Below are 26,937 nucleotides of genomic sequence, written 5' to 3'. Positions count from 1 at the left end.
AGTACGCGCACCGGGACCACGGTTCGCTTGTAGTACCTCGTTCTTTTCTCCTTCATCCCTCCCTCTTGCTGCATGCTCTGCTTCTGTGGGTTTTTTTTCATTTTCTTTTCATTCTTTTATCCTACTTCTCTCTCCGATTTTTTTCCCCCTTCGCTTTATCCCTTCCATCTCTCTCACACTCCACTTTTTTCCATAATCCATCTTTCAAAAACCAATCACTTTCACTACTAGCTCCACTCCCTCTTTTTCTATCTCACTCATTCACTCACTCACGCTCATTCACTCCTTTCTCTATGTTTAAACTCCCTCTACTTCACCTCTCTCTCTCTCTCTTACTATTCCCACTCTTCGCTCCAACATTAAAACGGTTGATGGTGGGAACGGGGGAAAAAATATGTTTTGACGAATTCGTATTTTTGCTTTCATCTTCGTTCGTTTACGTAAACAAGTGAAAAACCTTTGAAAGACTCAACGTTAAACATCATCACGCTCGTTCTCTCTCTCTCTCTCTCTCTCTCTCTCTCCATATGTGTGTGTCTATTTGACCAAAGGTTGAAGAATAGCTCTGCCTGCCAGAACGACACACAGGTAAATAATATAACGTGCGGAACTGCAGTCTGTCATATATAAAGCTTTTTGATACGTTTCTTTACACCATTTCTAACTCATACTGCAATATAAGTACACACACACACACACATATATATATATATATATATATATATACACATTTGCACGCAATTCTCGACACACACACATACATACACACACACACATACATACACGCACACACTCATACGTGGACCAAATGAGTTATCTTTCCTTTAATTCTATTTCCACATTTTAATCTTTTTTCACATTTTCAACTTTCTTTTAATTTCGTGAATGTTTCAGTTTTTGTTTTAATTAAAATTTCCCTGAAAATGTATTCAGTATTCCATCAACTATCAACTTTACTTCTTCTTTGGTAATTTTTTTTCTCCTGTCTACATCCATTTCTTCTTTCAAGCGAAAGACATAATCGTTCTGTTTATTTGTGGGTCTTTACTTTGTTGTTTTTTACAATTAGATTTATAGATCATGAAACCGATGCATCGAGTCTTCGATCAATAAACATTTCGATCCTAGGTTTGTCTCTATACATTGTAATTTAAAATCTGATACAGTTCTGCACTTCGCCCAAATCAATTGCTTTTCGCTCGACACTTAATTTCACTTTTTCGCACTTCCGCCTACTTTTTTTTTTATTTTTCGTTCTGCGACCCTTTAATAATTAATTACAAAACTCGAAGTTCGCCTGATCTGTCAGAACTAGTTGCAAATCATATAACCCCTTTTAAAAATTCTCTATGCTTATGTTTGATCATTCACAGGAACTAAGGAATTAAGGTTAATCAGCACCTGAAGCACAACAAATAGAATCAATCAAGAATTTGCCAGATTTCTTTCTAGGTGTTACATTTGCTATGTTAAACGCAAAAATGTAATTCTTTGTTGAGCATCTATAACAGATCATATCTGCTGCTCCCTATCACAAGTTTCGGACTTCTGATCGATGTTAATAATATGTGAAGTCTCGGCTTTTATATGCTTCAACCTGAAGCATACTTTCATCTGAGCTAGCGATTTTTAGAGGAAGTCTTCTTTGCTTGTGAACCGCTTTCATCTTTATCAATTCTTACTCTAAAATTATTTTCTTCTTAAGTTCCTATCTTTTCTTTGTATATCTATTATATATGAGTGTCAAACTGAAGCGAAAATATAAAACACGGAATTGTTTTGGTGAAAAGCGAAACTTTGATGAGGAGCCAAAAATTATATTTGCGCTGCAGTTTTGTTGTTGGAATATTTGAATTACTTATTGTGTAACCATATGCCCCCTCTTTCTTAATTTATTTTAGCCGTGGTCACTTTTCATTAACCTCACTTAAACTGTGAAGCCATCATGTTATTAACCCTTATGTCAGGTCTAATCGAACAGACCAATGATCAAATGTTTTCCAGCTGTGGCCATCTCCGCCTTTTTCCTGTGGGCAGCGAATCCAAGATCACAATATCCAATGTGTCCTTTAAAAAAAAACGCTGGAGATATTCTGATTTGAGAGAAATTTGGCTACTATTACTAGCAGGCGAGGCGATCATATTCTTTCACTGTAGAGAGTACACAATGACAGTGCCTATATGCTGTAATGGTGCAACTTTGTACACAATGTGTAGCAATAATACAACAATAGCAGAAATGTGGTGAAGGAAATTTAAACAACATAAATGTGAGGGGCCCTGAAGAATTCTTCGGGGTTGTTTGGTGGTTGTTGTTTTACCTAGCTCAGCCTCTATCCAGCAGGCTTATGGTGAAAGGTGTTCCAGCTGCAGTGACAATCTTTTTTCCTTCAGGCATAAAGAATCGTAGACTTGTTAGGGAAAGAAATTTGGTTTCTTTTTTAGTAGGTTAAGTATGTCTACAAATTCTCCTTCCCCCATTAGCTTGTTTAATGATTGTTTCTTAGCTTTGGATTCATTGGTGCTATGAAGATGAGAGATAAGTTTTCTCTTCAATAAGTTTTCCATTGAGATTTGTGATTGAATTAATGAATAAGGTTAATATCTATAATGAATTTGCCATTTTTGATGGGTGTGCACTGCACACCCAACACACCTGGAATATACACCCCTGAGTCACACTAGACCTGACACTTATTCTTAGAGCTAGATTAAGTTTTTATTGGTCCCTTAGGCTACAAATACTGTGAAGCTCTCTATATTTTCAATAAATTATATTATATTACAGATATATTCCTCTATTTACATAATATCCAGGTCTCATTCATTCTTATGTTGTCATACCATTACTATTAATATATATATATATATATATATAAAATCGGAATCGAAATTGAACCAATCCTATGACTGGCACCTGGCAGATGCCAGGACCCCTGGACTGGTGGTACGTAAAAAGCACTATCCAAATTGTGGCCGATGCCAGCGCCGCCTCGACTGGCTTCCGTGTTGGTGGCATGTAAAAAGCACCATCCGAATCGTGGCCGAAGCCAGTGCCGCCTCGACTGGCTTCCTTGCAGGTGGCACGTAAAATGCACCAATCCGACCGTGGCCGATGCCAGTCTCGCCTGGCTCCAGTGCAGGTGGCACGTAAAAAGCACCCACTACACTCACGGAGTGGTTGGCGTTAGGAAGGGCATCCAGCTGTAGAAACATTGCCAGATAAGACCGGAGCCTGGTGCAGCCTTCTGGCTTCCCAGATCCCCGATCGAACCATCCAACCCATGCTAGCATGGAGAATGGATGTTAAACGATGATGATGATGATGATGATATATGTGTATATATATATATATATGTATACAAGGTAAAAGAAAATACAGGAGGATCATTTAATTATGATTTTATTCAACATATTTCTCTCTCTGATTCACACACTTATTTCAGTGGTCTTTCAGTTTTTCTAAGCCCTGTAAAAGAACTTGGAGGGTTGGGCATCCAATCAGGCCTTTCGTGATATCCTTAAAGCCAGGAACTTTTCAGCACCTCCTCATATATGTATGTTATGTTTGTATGTGCTGGTGGCACGTGAAAAACAACATTCGAGCGTGGTTGTTGCCAGTACCGCTGGACTGGCTCCCGTACTGGTAGCACGTAAAAAACACCTTTTGAGTGTCGTCATTGCCAGAACTGCCTGCTGGCCCTCATGCCGGTGGCATGTAAAAGCACCCACTACACTCTTGGAGTGGTTGGCATTAAGAAGAACATGCAGCTGTAGAAACTTTGCCAGATCAGATTGAGCCTGGTGAAGCCTTCTGGCTCACCAGTCCTCAGTCAAACCGTGAAACCCATGCCAGTATGGAAAGCTGACATTAAACAAAGATTCTGATGATGATGATTCCTAGTGTTTAATGAACCTGCACATCTGCCACATGTAAAGATTACTTTCTCTGTTAGTCTTCCAGTGATATTGCTGCACCACTTATGTGTCCATAGCTCGCACTAAGTACTCTGTATGGAGTTTCTCCCAACACCTTATCTACACATTGAGCAGAGCCATCTCCCTGAAGGGATCTGTGATCTACCTGTTTTCCTACCTTTCAAGACTTTGGTCTTTACTAAATTAGCTCTAAGGCCCTTTGATTCCAGTCTGTGTTCCCATACTTAAAATTTCTTCTCTCTAGTTCTAGTAAGTGATTCAGCAATAAGAACAAGGTCATTGGTAAAATATATATATAAATATATATATATCTTTAATGTGTGTGTGTGAGTGTTTGTGTATGTGTACACTCTCAAGACCAATTATATAATTGTTACTTAAGTGTTAACATATTCACTGCAAGGAGCATTGAAAGGCCAACTATAAATAATTATAATAACCATAATGTAAAACGTAAAATAGTTGCAAATATTGTTAACATTCACTGAGATGATAAGGTTAATTATTTGGAAAATATATAATCTACTTAAAAATCTGACATGTTACTCATTTTAACAGCTGTGGGGCATTGTTGTAAGGTTATAACCTTAATGGAATTTATAATCTTATCAATACAAGGAGGTGCTGAAAAGTTCCTGGTTTTGGGTAAAAGAAAACACAGGAGGTTTTATTCAACCGGTTCCCCTCTCAGGTTCATACATTTGTTGCAGTGATCCTTTTAATTTTTCTAAACCCTGTAAAGAACTCAAAAGGTTGGGCCTCCAACCAGATCTTTTGTGATACCCTTAAAGCCAGGAACTTTTCAAATCTCCCTCATAATTCTTCTCTTATGTTATCTTTTATCTTTTGCTTGTTTCTGTCATTAGACTGTGGCCATGCTGGGGTCTGCCCTGAAGAATTTTTTGTCAAATGAATCGACCACAGTACTTTTTTTTTTATACCTGGTATTTGTTCTATTAGTCTCTTTTGCTGAACTGCTAAGTTACAGGGATATAAACACACCAACACTAGTCAAGTGGTGGTGGTGGTGGTGGTGGGGGAAACACAAACAGAAAGACACACATGGACATATACATATATACTAGAAGACACTTACCCAAAGTGCCATGCAGGACTGAACATAGTTCCAGGACTGAACCTGGAACCATGTGTTTGGGAAGCAAGCTTCTTACCACACAGCCATGCCTGCACCCATTGCACACACACACACACACACACACACACACACACACAATATCAGTTTGTTCTTGGTTGTAACTGCAATGGAATTTTTTGTTAATTTTTGTTTGCCTTTCCCCTTTTTTTTTTGCAGAATCTCCAAAATGCTGAAATTTTTGTTGATTATCAATAAAGCCGGCCGCCTTCGTCTTTCTCATTACTTTGAGCATCACCTGCAAGAGGATAGATCTGCCATGGAACGAGACATTGTACGGCACTGTTTAGCTTCTGACGATAAACAGGTAACAACATTCTAGAACTGCTTTTCCCAACCTATTTACCCCGCAGGCCCCATTTATAACTTCCCAGAAAAATGTATGCCCCACTGGTGCTTGGAAAGAAAAAAACATTATTTTTGATATTTCATAATTATATACTTTCCTTAAAGAAATATCCAGGTGTGGCTGTGTTGTAAGAAGCTTGCTTCCCAACCACATGGTTCTGGGTTCAGTTCCGCAGCTTGGCACTTTGGGCGCAAGTGTCTTCTACTATGATCTCAGGCTGACCAAATGGATTTTGTAGATAGAAACTGAAAGAAGCCTGTTATATATATTTATATATATAAGAACCACTCTCCTGTCTTTGAAAGAACTTTTCTTCACCCATTTCCTTCCGATCATTCAAAATGTGACCGTGTGTGTACCATTGGCGATTTTTTTTCCTCTGTCTTCCCTTCTCTGGATCTTTCCTTCTCCTATGTTTCCGACGAAGAGCTCCGCTCGAAACGTTAAACCCTCCTTCTTTCCTGAGTGTCCAATAATACTATATTTGTTCCACGTCCTCGCGTTTTTTGTGCTTTCTTGTTTGGATTAACTTTATATATATATATATATATATATATATATATGTACTTTATTCTCTTTTTGTTTTTTATCCATTTTTGAATTACTTGTTCATTGAATTGACTATATATATATATGTGTGTGTGTGTGTCTTTGTGTCAGTGTTGATGACATCATATCTGCTGTTGATAACTTTTTTGAGCAATAGGAAGAAAGCTTCCTCACCAATGCGATCCAAATACTGCAACACCAATGGAAGAAGTATGTGGACCGCAAGGGGGACCATGCTGAAAAATAAACCTCATTTGGTCACATTCCATGAGAGTATCTGTGAACTTTACAGCCGATCCTTTTGTGTATGTATGTGTATAAATATGCATGTATATATAAACGTGTTGTACAAACACACACACACACACTCACTTACGACCCTAATAATTTTTACTGATCTTCATAGTTCAAAGAAAATTAAGAAATGCATAACTTTATTTGCCCTGGTTAGCCATATCTGAATACAAACAAGCCACCTACTTCCTACCTTCACAGTTCAGTGGTTAATGGTAAGAGAAAATTTATCCAGTTGTGTGTAGATGATTGATCTAACAAACACACCTATGTCCCACCTGTGGAGGCATGGGAAAATAGTTGTAAAACATACAGAGAGAAAAAATAAATGTTCATATTGATGATCTTTGTGTGTGTGTGTGTGTGTGTGTGTGTATACGTGCGTGTGTGTGTGTGTATGCACACGTGTGTGTGTATGTGTGGGTATATATATATATATTTATATATACATCACAATCAAGGAACGGCCATAATAGGCCATTCACCCACTAGAAATAACAGCCAAAAGCTTCAACCGCAAAATAACATCAATTCCGTAAACCAGGAGAAAATTAAAAAAACATTTACCCTGTAATTCTTATACGATGCACCGTTTCATCTACTGTTTAATGGTAAACTAACCTGATTAAATTAAATCAAGCCAATCTACCATAGACCCTTAGATTCATCAGTAAGAAATAGCCAAGTCGGAACAGATATTTTTCACGAGGCATTCCCGTCCCTGCCTTGGCAATATCTGACCTAAAATTTTCAAATCATCGCACTCGCGCCAAATTTATCGGCAGCAAATAAATATAAGCCGCCGATTCCATATATATATATATTTATATATATATATGCACATGCACAGCTGTACACATCCATACACATAAGCATTGCTCATACATAATGCAAATACAAATGTGTGAGTACACACACATACACAAAAGGTCATATACTCAAGCCAGCAAACTGAAATAGAATACACCTTTATGTAAATATGTAGAATGGACTGAGATGTTTGGCAACATGAAGTTCTCGAGAAGACCCGCCCACATCAGTGAAACTGAGTGCTAGAAGAGTTGTGCCTCACCCATGTGTAACAAGAAACTTTTCACACACCCTACCCCAAGAACCTGAACTACATCTCTTGTAAACAACATCTTTCTCCGCCTTACATTTTCTCTTCATAAACTATGATTGTCTTCCAGCTGTAAATATCATGCCAAATCTAACCTTGCCAGTGCTAGTACCATGTAAAAAAGCACCGAGTCCACTCTGCAGAGTGGTTGGTGTTAGGAAGGGCATCCAGTCATAAAAAAACCCTGCCAAAACAGATACAGCTGCATAAGGTAGTTTCTCTACTGGGTTAGCTCCTGTGAACTGTCTTACCCATGCATGCATGGAAGATGGACGTTAAGCGATGATGATGATGGTGATGATGTAGAAAGAGAACACAATTTTCTAGCCTTAAAACATGTTTATTCATCATCATTTTATGTCTGTTCTCCGTGCTGGTATAGGTAGGACAGTTCAACAGGATTCAATGGTTGAAGGATTACATCTTGATTCAATCTCATTTTTTTACATTTACATCATGGTTTTGATGGGCCTTCCTTCAATGGTCCTACCTAATAGCAACCATTTCATTGAGTGTACTGGATGAAATTTTTCATGGCACTGACACTATAGGGGTTGCTTTGCCATCAGCAAAGCCAAACAATTATTTCAAACTCCACATTGTTTTTGTTTGAATTGATTGCTAATCAGTTACAGTGTGTTTTGAGTTCTGTTTTTTTTTTTATTGCACCAGCACTGTTCGAGGTCACCTTGCAGCTTGCAAAGTCAAAGCAAGTCCCCTTCACGAGTAGTAGTAGGTATCCATCGGTCTCGAGAGGCCATGGATGTGTGCCTAAAGAAATCGTGTCAGCTGCTGTTGGTGGTGCAGCATCTGTTGTGGCTGCACAGGCCCACATGGGAGTAGCAGTCATGCATACAGCAACTGCATTTGAAGGAGCTCTCTGCCAGCGCTACTGGTTTTTCCTTCTGTTGAGTGCACTTTTCTTTGGTGGTGAGTTCCTGTTTTGCTTTCAGGTAAAAAGCACCCACTACACTCATGGAGTGGTTGGCGTTAGAAAGGGCATCCAGCTGTAGAAACATTACCAGATCAGACTGGGCCTGGTGCAGCCTTCTGGCTTCCCAGACCCCAGTTGCATCGTCCAACCCATGCCAGCATGGAAAACGGACACTAAACGATGATGATGATGTAGAACAGGCTTATTGTTGTGGGAGATTTGTATCTTTTATCTTTTACCTGTTTCAATCATTAGCCTGTGTCCATGCTTAGGTTATGGTTTGCTGGCATTTCTTATTGAAGTTATACAGATGACAACAGAAACTGGTGCACTGCTGCAAAGGAAATACATGGTTACCCAACCTGAGGGAAGTACAGGAGGAGAGAGAGAGAAAGTGGGAAATAGCAGGGTAGAGATGGTGGTAAAGTGCCGGGCATACTCAAAAGGGACAGGGATCAGAATATAAATGAGATGGTTGAGTAAAGGAAGAGAGAGATATAGATGGTGGCAAGTGCCAGGGCACACCCTTGAGGTTTGAACGTCATAATATAAGTGGCAAGATATTGCAAGGGAGTATGATTAGAGAGTATGGAGGGAGGGAAGTGGCAAGAATGTGACAAGGCTGGCCCTTTGAATTACAGGTACTACTCATTTTTGCCAGCTGAGTGAACTTGAGCAATGTGAAATAAAGTGTCTTGCTCAAGGACACAGTGTACTGCCAGGAATTCAACTGACGACCTTACGATTGTGAACCTTCACTCCATGTAAGCATGGAAAAGTGGAAATTATAACTATGATGATGATGATAATGATTTCTGTGGACTACAACTGTGAGAAGGTACCTGTCCTTGGCAGTAAAGGTTATGTAGGTTCTCTGGTCCGGCCCTTGGTGGTCGTTTCCTCATTGGTCCTCATTTCTGTTTTCTCACGCTTGCTTCTATAATATAACTCTATGCATAGTTTTGTAATTTGTTGTTGTCATGTTGCCTTCAACTGTCACCCTTGTGGCTGATAAAACAAACAATTAAGTGTTGTTGTTGATTCTAGGTAGTCAAGCAACCTGTAGTTATTTGAAGAATGTGACCTACAGCAAGTCTGTACTGTTAAACAAATGTATAACACACTTTGTATTGTTGAAGTATATCTAAACAAGTTTCTGTAATGAGAAGGGAGAAAATTTATTATTATTATTATTATTATTATTATTATTACAGTAGTCTCATCTTCATTGCGTGACTTATGGTTTCACCGCACAACCAGGTACAACTCTGTATACGTCAATAATATGGAAGATTTTCCTTTCTGTTTAATGCTCCAAAGTATTATGTAAGGTGCTATGATCTGTATGTTTACTCTATATGGTATGTGTGTGTAGTACCCAGTGGTTTTATTTGCCGTATGCTGTATATATGCATATGTAAGGAGGTGAATTTGAAGAGTTATTAGGACATCAGATTAGATACCTTGAGAGATCTAGTCTGGCTCTCTGTGTTCTGGGGTTCGAATCCTGCTGAGGGTAACATCTCTCAGCCTTCATTGCATTAACAAAATCTCTTCTTTGAATGGAACCCTTCATTCAGCTAGTTTCAATATGAAGTATGTACTTAGCTGAAGGAATACTCTAAACCAGTGCTTTTCAAACTTTTTGCTGGAGCGGAACCCCAAGGAAACATTCCACTGGCTCGAGGAACCCCTGTGCAATAATTTAATAGTCTTATGCACACACATCTGCACAGGAGAATTAAAAATTACTGCCGATTTTAGCAGTTTTGTAACTTCTTGCGGAACCCCTTTGGACTGTACTGGCGGAACCCTGGTTGAAAACCACTGCTCTAAACAGTTGCTCATTTCTGCCAGTTCTCATTAAAAAGTATGCTTATTTCCTTTCATATTTACTGAAGTCAAATTATCTTCTCTAATCACTGGTGACATTCGAAACCAGCATGTATTCATATCCATATTCAAAAGGAAACTCTTATCAATGTTGACATTTTTGAAACCTGTTATACACTTCTATTACCAACATGATAAAAGGGTAAAGACCCCCTTCAGTCATGTATGACCAAAGGGGGTTGCACCTAGAAGGTTCCCCTCTGAGGTACAAGTCTGGGTAAGGTTGTTTATGGAAAACCAGCAACTGCCCATGCATACTAGCCTCCTCTCTCCACGCCACTGATGTTATCCAAGGGAAAGACAAGGGCTGATACAGCTTGGCACCAGTGACTCATTTCTACAGCTGAGTGAACTGAAGCGATGTGAAATAAAGTGTCTTGCTCAAGAACGCAACGCACAGCCCAATCCAGGAATTGAACTCACCTCCTCATGATTGTGAACCCAACACTCTAACCATTATGTATGTAAATGATACATATATAATACAAAACCACATTAAAATACAAATCTAAAACTGAAGGAAACACAGGTGTAGGAGTGGCTGTGTGGTAGGAGTAGCTTGTTTACCAACCACATGGTTCCGGGTTCAGTCCCACTGCGTGGCACCTTGGGCAAGTGTCTTCTACTATAGCCTTGGGCTGACCAAAGCCTTGTGAGTGGATTTGGTAGACGGAAACTGAAAGAAGCCCGTCGTATATATATATATGTTTGTGTGTCTGTGTTTGTCCCCCCAACATCGCTTAACAACAGATGCTGGTGTGTTTACGTCCCCGTAACTTAGTGGTTCGGCAAAAGTGACCGATAGAATAAGTACTAGGCTTACAAAGAATAAGTCCTGGGGTTGATTTTCTCGACTAAAGGCGGTGCTCCAGCATGGCTGCAGTCAAATGACTGAAACAAGTAAAAGAGAGAGTAAAAGAGTATGAGTGAAGAAAGAAAAAAAGAAGAAAAAGGTAAAGAGGTAAGAAGAAAGAAAAAAAAGAAGAAAAAAAGAGAAAGAGATAAGAAGAAAGAAAAAACACCAACTCAACACTAAGTGCTTCAATTGGTTGCATACCACAAGATCTGATGGAACTGAAGCAAGCCAACATGCTCACAGCATTATTACAGGTGATAGCGAGGCTAAGGCGTTGGTACAGCCAAGCACCCTCATGAGCATGTCACTACAGTAAAGCAAGCGAGCTGCCAACAATGACAGGAACTTCACTGTTAATGGCCCACCCCTCCAAATGTCTCAAATGCCACAGGCTGGTAGAACTGGTTCACTGACAAGTCCTTGTACTGAAGGATTTTGTTCCATTTACCTATGAAAGTACTTTCATACTTTCCTATTCAGATCTGTACTTGCAATCTTTCATATCAACATGTTAAAACATGAACTACTACTTTCTGTAACACAGACTTATTCTATCTCTTAAACCAGAGAAATCTGTATGCAAGGTGAAATCTTTATATATAAAAGTGAAGTTGTGTGTCTGTCTCCTACGATTTAGATTCCTAACTACTCCCACATTTTGCGGTGAAGTGTAACCAAAAGCGGGTATCTTATAGTCGTGATTCATATCGAGCCCTTCTGGGTATTAGCACGCGTCTACGATGAGTCTACGATTTTTAAAAAATTTACCATAATTTTTTCCCATTTTTAATGCATTTTTTTGCTATTATATAAGGGAAGTAACTCTCTAAAAATGTATTATTAAATCTCAGAACGTAAAAAGCTACAGTAACACCCCCCTTTGTGGTTAGCCGTATTGAGATGGCTATTATACTATACATCTCTAAAAATGCTTATATAGTTATTTCCCTTACAAACCCGAGCAACGCCGGGCGATACTGCTAGTCTATATATTAAACCTTTAGCATTTTATGTTCAAACCAGCCAGATCTAACTTCTTACACTTATCCTACAATGTCATTCTAAAAATATGCAATCACTTCATTGAAATCTCAAAACTATGAGATAATGCATGATTAATTCAAAACAATCATCATCATCATCATCATCGTTTAACGTCTGCTTTCCATGCTGGCATGGGTTTGATGGTTTGACTGAGGGCTGGTGAGCCAAGACTTATTCTTTTTAAGCCTAGTACTTATTCTAGCATCTCTTTTGCCAAACCGCTAAGTTATGGGGATGTAAACATACTAACATCGGTTGTCAAGCAATGTGTGTGTGGGTGGGGGACAAACACAGGCACACACACACACACACACGATGGGCTTCTTTCAGTTTCCATCTATCAAATCCATTCACAAGTCTTTGGTCGGCCTGAGGACACTTGCCCAAGGTACCAAGCAGTGGTACAACAACAACATCAACAACCAAGATTATCACCACCAACTCCTCCACCACAGCTTTCATTGCTATCAACAGCAGCAGCAGCACCACCACCACCACAGCTAACAGCAACATTGTTACCACCACCTCCACCAGCCCCTCCAAAACCACACACCTACAACCATCGCCACCACCATTACCACTACCATGACTACCACCATCACCAACAGCAACAATAACAACAACAACATTACTACCATCACCACCACCACTGTCATCAATGACACCATAATCATCACCACCACCACCATTGTCACAATAGCAGAAGCAGCACTACAACCACAACTAGGATGCTGGTAACCACTGCCACCACTACTACCATCACCACCATCACTGCCACCACCATCACTGCCACCACCATCATCACCACCATTGCAACCACCACCACCACCACCACTACCACCACCACCACTACCACCACCACCACACCACCGCCAGTACTACCACCACGACCACCAATCCTTTAAAGGGTGACTTAAATTTAATCCTGGCTTTTGCTGGCCTAAAATCAATAGAAGTAGAATTCAGGATGATGGTGGTAATAGGAAAGTGGGTTAGGGTGGTGGTGGTGGTGGTTGTGTTGGTGGTAGTAATGGAGGTGGGGTAGAGTGGGGGGATGGCAAAGTGGTGAAGGAGGTTGGGTTGGGTGGAGGAAGGGACGTTGTGGGGGGGAATATTGATGATGGACAAGGTGTGAGATGAAAATGTTGATGATAAAAATTGCTTATGGTGTAGATGATGATGATGGTAGTAATGATGATGGTGGTGATGATGGTGATGGTGATAGTGGTGATGATGATGAAGATGATAATGATGATGATAAAGGTAGTGATAGTGATGATAACTTTATGATGAGGACGATGATGATGAAGACGGTGATGATGATGATGATGATGACGGTGATGATGATGATGATGATCGTGATGATGGTGAAGATGATAATGATGTTGATGATAATGTTGATGTTATGAGAAGGATTATGCAGAACATGTGGCAGATTACTTGTGTACTCTTTCACTCCAAGACCATCATCAAACAACAAGGATGCCATACTATCCCTTACCCCTGCTGCTCTCACCGATGTTTACCAAACATATTGGGCTCTCAGTAAGGTTCAATACACATCTGGTCCTGCTCCGTAGGTCTCTGAGAGAGAGGAAGAGAGAGAGTTAGGTTTAGACAGCAAAAGGGAAAGAGAGAGAGAGAGAGAGAGAGAGATCATCAGAAAGAGGGAGAGAATAGATAGATAGATAGATAGATAGATAGATAGATAGATAGATAGGTGGATGGATGGATGGATGGGTAGGTGGATGGATGGATGGGTGGGTGTGTGGGTGGATGGATGGATGGGTAGGTATGTAGGTAGGTAGGTAGGTAGATAGATAGATAGATAGATAGATAGATAGATAAAGAGAGAAAGGGAGACAGACAAATAGGTAGATACATAGGCAAAAAGATAGATAGATAGAGAGAGAGAGACAGACAGACAGACAGAAATGTTGGTGGAGATAATAATAATGGACATCTGTTGCTAGAAAGATAAATAAAAGTTTCTGTTACATCACCAAAGCACATGTGGCTTTCACCAATTATGATTATGCAAGAAGCATCAAAATGTTAACCAGTTACAAATATGGTGATATATATATATATATTGGTAGGTAGACAACTAAAATTGTTTTAACATATTTCTAATTAGAAATAAGTATAAATTTATAGCTAATAATTTCAATTTTCATGCAAGTATGGGAGATAAACATAAACATGTTTTGGTCTTATTTTGACCTTATCAGTAAAGTATAGCTTCCACTGTCCTTACTCATTTCTAGTTAAATATTTGATATTCTATACATGATATTCAAATATGTTAGTACTAACTTACGTACCTGCCTACCTGTTCTTTTCTCCATACCTGTTTTTTCCTTCCTTTGTTTATTCTTTTATTTGTTTACTTGTTTCAGTCGTTAGACTGCGACCATGCTGGGGCTCCATCTTGAAGGAGTTTTGGTTGAATGAATCAACCTCTACTTTTTTATCCTTTCAGTCTCTTCTGCTGAACCACTGAGTTATGGGGACACAAACACACCAACATCGGTTGTCAAGGAGTGGTGGGGGAACAAATACGGATACAAATGACATGCACACACACATGTACGCACACACACATGTACGCACACACTCACACACACATACACACAAACACACACACACAGGCACGTAAAAAGCACCATCCGATTGTGGCCGTTGCCAGCCTCATCTGGCCCCCATGCCGGTGGTATGTAAAAAGCACCATCCGATCGTGGCTGTCTGCCAGCCTCGTCTGGCACCTGTGCAGGTGGCACGTAAAAAGCACTCACTACACTCACGGAGTGGTTGGCGTTAGGAAGGGCATCCAGCTGTAGAAACACTGCCAGATCAGACTGGGCCTGGCGCAGCCTTCTGGCTTCCCAGACCCCAGTTGAACCGTCCAACCCATGCTAGCATGGAAAGCGGACGCTAAACAATGATGATGATGATGATGATGACTGGCTTCTTTCAGTTTCCATCCACAAAATCCACTTACTAGGCTTTGGTTGGCCCAGGGCTATAGTAGAAGAGCCCCAACCCTGGGTACCATGTAGTTGGGGAAACAAACTCCTCACCACAAAAATCAACAGCATGAGAGAAACTGAATATGTAGAAATGTAAATGGAATAGTAATGAAATGTTTATGTTTCAATAACGTTTCACTGGTGATATCATTTCGGTACTGACTCACCTTGGTTGATGATAAATCTCTATTACTCTCTTGCTCTGCTTTTTCTGTCCCATTTTTTTTCTCTCTTCCTGCTCTACCACTTTTTTCTTTTTTTTTTTTCATTTCTTTCCTTTTTTTCAGTCTCACTATCTTCTTTCCTTTTTCTATCTCTTTCTCCTTTCACCCCTCTCTTCCTTCATGAAGAACACCCTCTAACTTCTCCCCTTTCCCTGTCTTTCAGTTCACCTTTTCTCTCTCTTCACTCTTTATCATTTTGTTTTTCTTTTATTATTCCATTTTCTTTTGCTCTCTCTCTCTCTCTCTTCCCCTTTGCTTAGAAAGTCTTACGAAGTGGTATCTAAAAGTTCCCAGACTAGATATGTTTAACCCTTTAGTGTTCAGATTATTCTATCAAACATAATGCTAATTGATTCACATTGATTTGATTTAATCATGCCTTATCTCATATCTTCAAGATTTTGATGGTGTAATTACTTAATCTAGAATAACATTGTAGGGTAGGTGTGAGAGCTTGGATCTGGTCAGTTTGAACATAAAACAGATTAAATATTTTGGCCGGTTTAAATACTAAAGGGTTAAAAAATAACTTATTTACCTAAGTTTTTACATCATCTCCTTTGAAATGGTCACCTTGCATAGCAAAACACCAGTACCAGCGTTCCTGCTGCTTTTGGAATCTGACCTGGAAGTCATTCTCTGTCATCATCATTTAATGTCTGATTTCCTTGCTGGCATGAGTTGGACTGTTTGACAGGAGCTGGCCAGCTGAAGGGCTGCTTGGGCTCCACGTCTGTTTTGGCATGGGTTCTGCGGCTGGATGTCCTTCCTAATGCCAACCACTTTACAGAGTGTACTCAGTGATTTTTACGTGGCACCAGCACTCACGACGAGCCTGCAAGATTAGGATCATTTAGCTGAAGTGGGATGTAGGGGACATACCTTTATGCAAGGACAACCAGGATTTTACTTAGCTTGAGGTATCTTCTCAAGCACAGCAAACCACCAGAAGTCTTGGTCCCTTGTCATCTCTGTAAGGGGCAATGTCTGAAGACCCCTTCTCATTACTTTGTCTCACTAATTAACTGTGTTGAAGGATACAAGATGCTAAATGGAGCCCAGCACTTACCATATACACATGCTCTCTCCATCTAGCCAGAGATGAGGTCTTTGTTGCTTGATGAGTAAAGATGTTGAATGGAACTCTATACTCTCAGCATGGCCCTGGATGAAAGCTTTGCTGTGTTGTTAGAACTGTAATGATATTGAGTGGAACCTGTACTTACCACCTGACTGGATGAAACATCATCATCATCATCATCATCGTTTAACGTCTGTTTTCCATGCTAGCATGGGTTGGATGGTTTGACCGGGGTCTGGGAAGCTAGGAGGCTGCCCCAGGCTCCAGTCTGATCTGGCAGTGTTTCTACACCTGGATGCCCTTCCTAACGCCAACCACTCCATGAGTGTAGTGGGTGCTTTTTACGTGCTACTGGCACAGGGGCCAGAGGAGGCTGGCAACAGCCACGATTGGTTGGTGCTTTTTACGTGCCATTGGCATGGAAGCCAGCCAAGGGGGCGCTGGCATTGGCCTCGTTCGGATGGTGCTTTTTATCTGCCACCGGCACGGGTATCATTACTACTATTTCCATTTGATTTTTATTTTGATGTTGATGTACTTGGCTCAATAGGTCTCCTCAAGCACAACAGGTCACCCCAAGATCCAAGGTACTTTAAATGGGCTGGGGCTGGTTGTGTGAAGCTGGTGAAACATGTCTTAATGTAAAAACTGTACCTATGTCCTGTAGTCCACCACCTCCACAACCACCACTGCTGCTGCCACCACCATCACTTCCACCGATAACCACACTGTAATAGATGAAACGAAATTTTAATTTTTTTTGTCATTGGTTAGTAAGTGATTTTTCCTACTTGCTTCTATCTAGAAATCAAAGGAAATCACTATTCCCTTCAGACCTTACTTTTGTCACCTGGACATCAATGTTTTAAAACTGACCTCCTATTTTCCATTACATTTCAGACAGATTCAACAGAAATATCGTCATAGCAAATATTCTGCTCACTATCACAGATTTGCTTGTCAGTTGCTTGACCATAACCATGTGACTCTGTCCCTTAGTGGTTGACAATATGTGCATCTCTGATGATGAGCAGAAGTAGTTGGGGACCATCATAGCCATGTGGTGAGAAGCATTCTTTGGGGTTTGAATAAATGTAACAAAAGCAAAGTTTGAAGGAAATATTAAGCTATTTTTCATACTTTCTAGGGGAAAGCAAATAGGAAATAATGGTCACTACCCAAGGACAAAAATTATTACAGTGTTATTAGACTAAGATTTAACTTCAATAAAGGCATTGATAGATCGTTAGCTACTACACACATTTTTTTTCTCTCCTTGTTTTTTTCTGTGTATCTTTCTGTAGAAGAGCGTAGGTGGAGGCGCAATGGCCCAGTGGTTAGGACAGCGGACTCGCAGTCATAGGATCGCGGTTAAGGGTACACGTGTCTGTGGAGTGCTCAGCCACTTACACGTTAATTTCACAAGCAGGCTGTTCTGTTGACTCGGATCAACCGGAACCCTCGTCGTCGTAACCGACGGAGTGCTTCCATAGAAGAGCGTAGGCTCGAAACGTAAAAGACTTTTTCTATTCCTGAGCGCTATACTAATACATCTGTTTGTTTTGTACACCACCTGCCTTCGTCTTTTGTTTATTTTCATAAACTTTCCCTTCAATAAATTTCAGTCTGCCATGACTTCATTGTCTCTCATCTTTCCCTTTTTTTTCAGTGTACATTCTGGGAATATCGAGATTTTGTGGTAGTTTATCGAAAATATGTGAATTTGTACCTGGTGGCTGCCGTTACCAGTGATGAGGTAATGTCATTATTTATTATTATTGTTGCTCTTGTTGTTTGTTGTTGTCGAATCCTTACTGAAGTGGACTTGGCTCTTCCTCCTGGGATTAGCAATATAATTACTGGGTGATGTGGGGGTGTTATTCTCTACTATAGCCCTAGGTTGACCGATGCTTTGTGAGTGGAATTGGTAGATGGAAACTGTGTGGAAGCCTGTCATGTATGTATGTGTGTGAGATTAAATTAATTACATCTTACTCTCTCTCTCTCTCTCTCTCTCTCTCTAAGAAATTGTGACTTTGTACCAGTGTATCTTTTATCTTTTATCTGTGTCAGTCATTAGACTGTGGCCATGCTGGGGCAATGCCTTAAAGAATTTTTAGTTGAATGTCTTAACTCCCAGTACTTATTGTTTTAAAACGTGGCACTTATTCTATCTCTCTCTTTTGCTGAGCTGCTAAGTTACAGGGATCTAAACACATCAGCACTGGTTGTGAAGCAGTGGTGGTGGTGGACAAACCCCTACTTCCCTACACACATACACACACGCAAACACACCCATATATATAGACTCCTTTAAGTTTCCGCATAACAAATCCGCTCATAAGCTCAAGGCTATAGGAAACTCTTGCCCAAGGTGCCATGCAGTATGATTGAACCCTGAACCATGTGGAGTGGGAAGCAAGGTTCTTACCACACAACCATGCCTACACCTGTGTAGGTTAACATGGTAACATTATCCTTTTTATCCACTGCACATTTATATATATACATATGTATATATATATATATATATATATACATATGTATATATATATATATATAATATATATATATATAACGGGAAGCTTTATGAAAATAGACAAAAGACATATATTTCATCATCATTGTCATTTAACGTCCGCTTTCCATGTTTGCATGGGTTGGACGGTTTGACTGAGGGCTAGCGAGCCAGAAGGCTGCACCAGGTTCCAATCTGATCTGGCAAAGTTTCTACAGTTGGATACCCTTCCTAATGCTAACCACTCCGAGAGTGTAGTGTGTGTTTCTACGTGCCACTGCACGAGGGCCAGCCAGGCAGTACTGGCACCGGGAATGCCCAAATGGTACTCTCTATGTGCCACCTGCACAGGGGTCAGTCCGGCGGCACTGGCAATGACCACGCTAGAATGATGTTTTTTTACGTGCCACTGGCACAGGAGCCAGTCAGGTGATGCTGGCAATGACCATGCTCGAATGGTGCTTTTCATGTGCCACCGGCACGGGAGCCAGTCAGTGGCCCTGGCAATGATCATGCTCGAATGGTGCTTTTAATGTTTTACTGGCATGGGTGCCAATCAGGCGGTACTGTCATCGGCCATGACAATTTCACTTGACTCAACAGGTCTTCAAAAGCATAATTTATTGTCCAATGATTGACGGGTAATCTTAAATGGGCTTGTTATACAGCACTGGCATGGACCACAGTTATGATCTCACTAGGCCTGCCAGGTCTTCTCAAGCACAGTATATCTCCAAAGATCTTGGTCACTTGTCATTGCCTTGGTGAGGCCCAATGTTTGAAGGTCATGCTTCACCACCTCATCTCAGGTCTTTCTGGGTCTATCTCTTCCACAACTATTAGGGTGTGACACTTTTTCACACAGCTGTCCTCACCCATTTGTAACATATGACGATACCAGCGCAGTTGTCTCTCTTGCACACCACATCTGATGCTTCTTAAGTCCAATTTTTCTCTCAGGGCGCTTACCCTCTGTCGTGTAGGCACTCTGCCATTACACATCCATTACACATGCTAGCATGGGTTGGATGGTTCGACCGGGGTCTAGGAAGCCAGGAGGCTGCTAGGTGGCTGCGACACAAGGATTCTATGAATGATTCAAAGTGTGAATTGGCAGCAACATATGACAAATGAATGCCTTTATGGAGACCTGTTGAAAGTTAGTGAAGAGATAAGGCAAAGATGGTTGTGACTGTCTGGTCGTTGCATGCACCAGACTGGATTGGAAACATCCAAATTAGTCTTGTGGAAGCCACTTCATGATGATGTAAGAAGTGGTAAATGTCATCACATACAGTACAACTTGATTGCAGACACTGGCCTGGAATGAGCCATCATCAATGCCTCGAGGACCTCGAGGCATTGATGATGGCTCAAGAAGTGTGGTGAGTGGACTTTGTTGTTGTGACCTGGGTTGGAACCCAGACATAAAAAAAAGCCTTGATAATGATGCTACATAAATGTATATTTTCTTGTCTCTTTTAGAATGAACTGGCGATATATGAGCTGATGCATAATCTACTGGAAACATTGAATGTGTATTTTGACAAAGTTGTAAGTATCTGGCTCAGTAGTTCTTAACTGGGGTCCATATGACCCTTTGTGGGATCTATAAAATATTTTGTTGCGCTGAAGTTTATGTGTAATAAGTTGCTTGTACTTTTGCTATACACAAAATATCTTTTTTTACAATTCCTAACAGTAATTAATCATAAACATAGCGAGAATTTTTAATGTACATTGAATAGCTATGGAGGGTCCAGCAGAGTAAAATAGGAATCAAAGGGATCCGTAGGCAGAAAAATGGTCGACAGTTAGGTGGACCTAGCACCTAGCAGTTGAGTGTTGCCGGTCGATGGATGAGTGAGTTGATATGGATTGGGTCAGGTGTTGGATTGCTCATCAAATTCTGTCACCATTGTCTATGTCATTACTGTGTATACCACAGTGCAGCAAGCATTCTACGGCCAAACCCCAAACCCTTCTGATACAGCCCTGTTCTCACTAGGCCACTCTGCCTAACCATTACATGTTGTTAGTTTTGATCCAGCAGGCCTTTGATCGAAGATGTTCATGTCATGATTCTTTGTTTTTTTTTATTCTTTTATTTGTTTCAGTCATTTGACTGTGGCCATGTTGGAGCATCACCTTTAGTCGAGCAAATCAACCCCAGGACTTATTCTTTGGAAGCCTAATACTTAGTCTATCGGTCTCTTTTTGCCGAACCGCTAAGTTACGGGGACGTAAACACACCACCATCAGTTGTCAAGCGATGTTGAGGGGACAAACACAGACACACAAACATACACACACACACACACACACACACACACATATATCTACATATATACGATGGGCTTCTTTCAGTTTCCGTCTACCAAATCCACTCACAAGGCTTTGGTTGGCCCGAGGCTATAGTAAAAGACACTTGTCCAAGGTGCTATGCAGTGGGAATGAACCTGGAACCATGTGGTTGGTAATCAAGCTTCTTACCACACAGCCACTCCTGCGCCTCATCTTTTTTTTGTATATGTCCAATTTTTTAAAATGGTTGTTGATGGAAATTCAGCTTGTCTTTCTAGAAGATAGAGTGATCATATGGAGAGCTACTTTCAGTTTCTGTCGACCAAATTCACTCACAAGACTTTGGTCAGCTCATGCAGTAGGACTGAACCTGTAACCATGTGATTGGGAAGCAAATTTGTTACAACCACACCGGTGCCTAATAATAATAATAATTATAATAATAATAATAATAATAATAATAATAATTATTATTATTATTATCTTTTCTACTATGGGCACAAGGCCTGAAAGTTTTTGGGAAAGGTGTTAGTTGATAACAACAACTCCATGGTTCAACTGGTATCTATTTTATTGATCCTGAAAGGTTGAAAGGCAAAGTTGACCTCAGTGAAATTTGAACTCAGACCGTAAAGAATTGTAAGAAATTACTGATAAGCATCTTGTTCGACTTGCTAATTACTCTGTCAGCTTGTTGCTTTAGTTTAAATTGTAAATATATTTTTACTGGTTATGAATGACTAATCTTTTTTTTTTTCTTTTTTCATCTTTTTCAGTCAGAGCTGGACGTATCCTTTTCTTTATTCTTCCTCCATTACTCAATGGAATCATATTTAATTAGTTCCAAACATCATCATCATCATCATCATCATTTTATCTATGCTCGTTTGGGTTGGATGTGTCACTCCCAGCATAATTTCTTGTAACAAGTGGTAGGCCTTTGTCATTTAGTTCAGGATGTTCAACATCCTGAGATCTTATTATTTTTTAAAATCTTTTCATCAAGAAAGTGAAGGCATGTGGCTTAGTAGTTGGGGTATTTGGTTCGTGATCATAAGGTTGTGAGTTCAATTCTCAGCAGTGTGCTGTGTCCTTGAGTAAGACACTTTATTTCACAGCACTCCAGTCGACTCAGCTGGCAAAAACGAGTTGTACCTGTATTTCAAAGGGCCAACCTTATTTCTTTATTGCCCACAAGGGGCTAAACACGGAGGGGACAAACGGATTAAGTCGATTACATCGACCCCAGAGCGTAACTGGTACTTATTTAATCAACCCTGAAAGGATGAAAGGCAAAGTCGACCTTGGTGTAATTTGAACTCATAACGTAGCGGCAGACGAAATACTGCTAAGCATTTCGCCCGGCGTGCTAACGCTTCTGCCAGCTCGCCGCCTTCAAAGGACCAACCTTGTCACATTCTGTGACATGCGTGGCACTGAACCTGGGACCACATGGTTGAGATGCAAGCTTCTTACCACACAGCCATGCCTGCATTTGGAGTTGATTACATTAACCCCAGTGTTCAATTGCTACTTATTTTATCAACCCGAATGGCAAAGTTGACCTCGGCAGATTTTGAACTCAGAATGTAAAGATGGATGAAATGCCACGGACATTGCTTTCCTGATTTAACCGGTACTTATGACATTGAGGGTTCCAGTTTATCCGATCAACAAAACAGCTTGCTCGTGAAATTAACATGCAAGTAGCTGAGCACTCCACAGACCTACATACCTTAACATAGTTTTCAAAGAGATTGATGGTACTCATTCTATCGGTCTTCTATTGTCAAACTACTAAGTTATGGGGATGTAAACACACCAGCACTGGTTGTTAAGTTGTGGTGGTGAGCGACAAATGCACACACACACACACGCATATACACAATGGGCCTACCAGATCTACTCACAAGGCTTTGGTCAATTTGAGGGTATAGTAACAGACACTTGCCCATGGTATCATGCAGTGGGATTGAACCCAGAACCATGTGGTTGGGAAGCAAGCTTCTTAACATACAGCCACACGTGAGCAAGTATTTCTCTCTTTGCATATTACTGTGTTTCCACTAATGTCTATTATTAATAAGCTGAGGCTTGATATGACAACTATCAATCGTGCCCTGTAATTGGTGATGGTCAATAGGATACAGTTTGTGTGTGTGAGTGAAATAAAATTAGGAGAATAAGTGTGTGTATGTATTTATGTATGTGTGTGTGTGTGTGGTGTGTGTGTGTGTATATATATATATATATATATATATAATATATATATATGAAATGAGGAAAATGTATGCGTGTGTGCATGTGTATAGAATGTTGTTATGGCTTTTGTTCTAAATCAGTGTCTTTGTTGAAATCAGTTCCTCTCAATGGATAGGTTGACCATTTCACACACACACATGCACACACACACACACACACATGCACACACACACACACACACACACCACACACACACACACACATGCACACACATGCATTCTCACATAATGATTCTCTGTGACCTCAATTTAGATACACCTAGCCAGAGACTTAACAGACACACCCACATATTAATCAACAGGTAGTAGTACAGGAGATATATTCTGCCCTTGACAGAAGATTTGTCAAATTGTCAACAACATTCTCTGAATATTTTCCTCTCTCTTCATACCTCTTTCTCTCTCTCTTTGTATATATATGTAATTATATGTGTGTGTGTGTGTGTGTGTGTGTGTGTGTGTGTAAGTGACATGCATTCTCTCTCTCTTTCTGTGTGTGTGTGTATATATATATATATATATACACACACACACATATATATATATATATATATTCCAAGAAAGTTAGAGGTTGTGAATCCAACCAACTAAGGGATAACATCTATCCAATATACTGCTTGTAGAATACCCAATTATTAATACACAAGTGTTTTTTATTGCATTGCAATTACATTACCTAGTGTACTAAATAGGTGAGGGTAGAGAGTTATTTTACCATTAATTTATGGAGCAATAAGAAAATGGAGGGGATCAATAGGTGGTTCATCAACTTTTAGACATTATGTTATGTCAATTTATTTACTTATTTACTAAAATGACAATTACAACAATATACATACATGTATATAGTAATTTAAAACGGTTTGATTTGGTATGAAGAGTATTGGCTTGCAAGAGCCCTGTGCTGGTGTCACATAAAAACACTTGTGCCAGTTCCACATTAAAAGCATCCAGCCACACACTGTAAAGTGGTTGGCATTAGGAAGGGCATCCAGCCATGGAAACCAAACCAAATCAGACTAGAATCTGGTGCAGCTCTCCACCTTGCCACCTCTGATGAAACCATCCAATCCATGCCAGAATTGGAAAACGGACTTTAGATGATGATGATGATGATGATGATGATGATTGATATACTCTCTCTTTTTTTTTACTCTTTTACTTGTTTCAGTCATTTGACTGCGGCCATGCTGGAGCACCGCCTTTAGTCGAGCAAATCGACCCCGGGACTTATTCTTTGTAAGCCCATTGCTTAGTCTATCGGTCTCTTTTGCCGAACCGCTAAGTGACGGGGACGTAAACACACCAGCATCGGTTGTCGAGCAATGCTAGGTGGACAAACACAAACACACAACCTCCCCACACACACACACACACATATATATATATATATACGACAGGCTTCTTTCAGTTTCCGTCTACCAAATCCACTCACAAGGCATTGGTCGGCCCGGGGCTATAGCAGAAGACACTTGCCCAAGATGCTACGCAGTGGGACTGAACCCGGAACCATGTGGTTGGTTAGCAAGCTACTTACCACACAGCCACTCCTGCGCCTATGTTTATGTTTCATGTTTATGTTTCATGTTTCCTTTTCTCATTGATGGTCATTTCACCTCTACTTTTGTATGACTATTCTCTCAAACACCTATTTATTCCTCCTTCTCATATTTCACCTTCTCTTTCTCTTTTTTTTGTTCTCATTCTTCTTCATTCTCCTCATCTCCTTTCCTTTACTCCTCTTCTCTTTGTCCCCTCTCCCCTCTTCCTTTCCTCTTTGTGTCCTCCCTTCTTTTCTTTTGTCTCCTCCTTCATTTCCTCATTGTGTCCTCCTTCTTTTCTCTTTATCTCCTCCTTCCCTTCCTATTTATCTCCTTCCTTTCCTCTTTGTCTCCTTCTTTTCCTCTTTGTCTCCTTCTTCCTTTCCTCTTTGTCTTCTCCTTTCCCCCACTTTGTCTCCTCCTTCCTTTCCTCTTTATCTCTTCCTTCCTTTCCTTTCTGTCTCCTCCTTCCTTTCCTTTCTGTCTCCTCCTTCCTTTCCTCATCTCCTCCTTCCTTTCTTCGTTGTCTCCTCCTTCCTTTCCTCTTTGTCTCCTCCTTCCTTCCCTCTTTGTCTTTTCCTTCCTTAACACCTCACAGATTATCTACAACATCGACCGTGTCCATGTGATTATCCAAGAAATGTTCAACACCGGCTACGTCATGGAAACATCCAAAAACAAAGCGCTGACATCTCTTCGGCTACTCGACACCGTGAAGCGATGACAGCAGCAACAGACAACAATGAAGACAAAACAATGACAATACCAAAAGAAAACCATGTGGTACAAACTGAATGTCTCAGAGACCAAATCCAATGAAGACCTAATCCTTCAAAGACCAAATTCTTCAAAGACTGAATCACTCAAAGCTTTAATCCATGGGAGACCAGAGACTAAACCCTTTTGTTACCATATTTCTGCTGAAATACACTGCCTTTGCTTCAATTAATTCTTAAACTAATGAAGAATTTGTCAAAAGAACTTTGTCATTGTTAAGCTGGTGTTTGGAACATGCAGTTGTATGAAATTCCAATGGAAGGTTTTAACTTTGATCACTTTAAAACTTGAAGGTTTTATCACAAAACCAGAGGCGGTCTCCTTGGGGTTAATATCAAATGGGTTAATAATTCAGAGATTCAGTTCCTGAAAGACCAAATTCCTTAATATTTACTCTTTTACTCTTTTTACTCTTTTACTTGTTTCAGTCATTTGACTGCGGCCATGCTGGAGCATCACCTTTAGTTGAGCAAATCGACCCCAGGACTTACTCTTTGTAAGCCTAGTACTTATTCTATCAGTCTCTTTTGCGAAACTGCTAAGTTACGGGGATGTAAACACACTAGTATCGGTTGTCAAGCAATGTTGGGTAACAAACACATGAAGGACACATTGAATGATGTAATCCTTGATATACAAACCACACACACAAAAAGCAACATTCTCTCATTTTCCACAGGTTCATTCCTTCTAAGCTTTCTCATACATACATACACACACACACACATACATACATACATACAAAACTGAACAATGACATACGTCATACATACATATGTACATGCATACATACATACATGAAGGAAGGAAGGAGATGCATACATGTATACATGAAGGAAGGAGATGCATACATGTATACATGAAGGAAGGAGATGCATACATGTATACATGAAGGAAGGAGATGCATACATGTATACATGAAGGAAGGAGATGCATACATGTATACATGAAGGAAGGAGATGCATACATGTATACATGAAGGAAGGAGATGCATACATGTATACATGAAGGAAGGAGATGCATACATGTATACATGAAGGAAGGAGATGCATACATGTATACATGAAGGAA

At 40.2% G+C, this 26,937-nt stretch overlaps 1 protein-coding gene across 1 annotated transcript; it reads left to right on the top strand.

The window, feature by feature from the left end:
- Positions 1-26,046, top strand: LOC115224299 (AP-4 complex subunit sigma-1). Its single transcript, XM_029795130.2, has 6 exons — positions 1-588; positions 5,252-5,399; positions 18,135-18,221; positions 20,469-20,537; positions 22,064-22,075; positions 25,688-26,046. Exons 2-6 carry the CDS (start codon positions 5,262-5,264, stop codon positions 25,811-25,813), a joined length of 432 nt encoding a protein of 143 aa, XP_029650990.1. The 5' UTR covers positions 1-588; positions 5,252-5,261; the 3' UTR covers positions 25,814-26,046.
- The last annotated feature ends 891 nt before the right edge of the window (positions 26,047-26,937 follow it).

Source organism: Octopus sinensis, linkage group LG25 (genome assembly GCF_006345805.1).
Source record: "Octopus sinensis linkage group LG25, ASM634580v1, whole genome shotgun sequence".
Taxonomy (NCBI): Eukaryota; Metazoa; Mollusca; class Cephalopoda; order Octopoda; family Octopodidae; genus Octopus; species Octopus sinensis.
The sequence above is the reverse complement of the archived record's forward strand: the minus strand, read 5'-3'. Positions and strand labels throughout refer to the sequence as shown.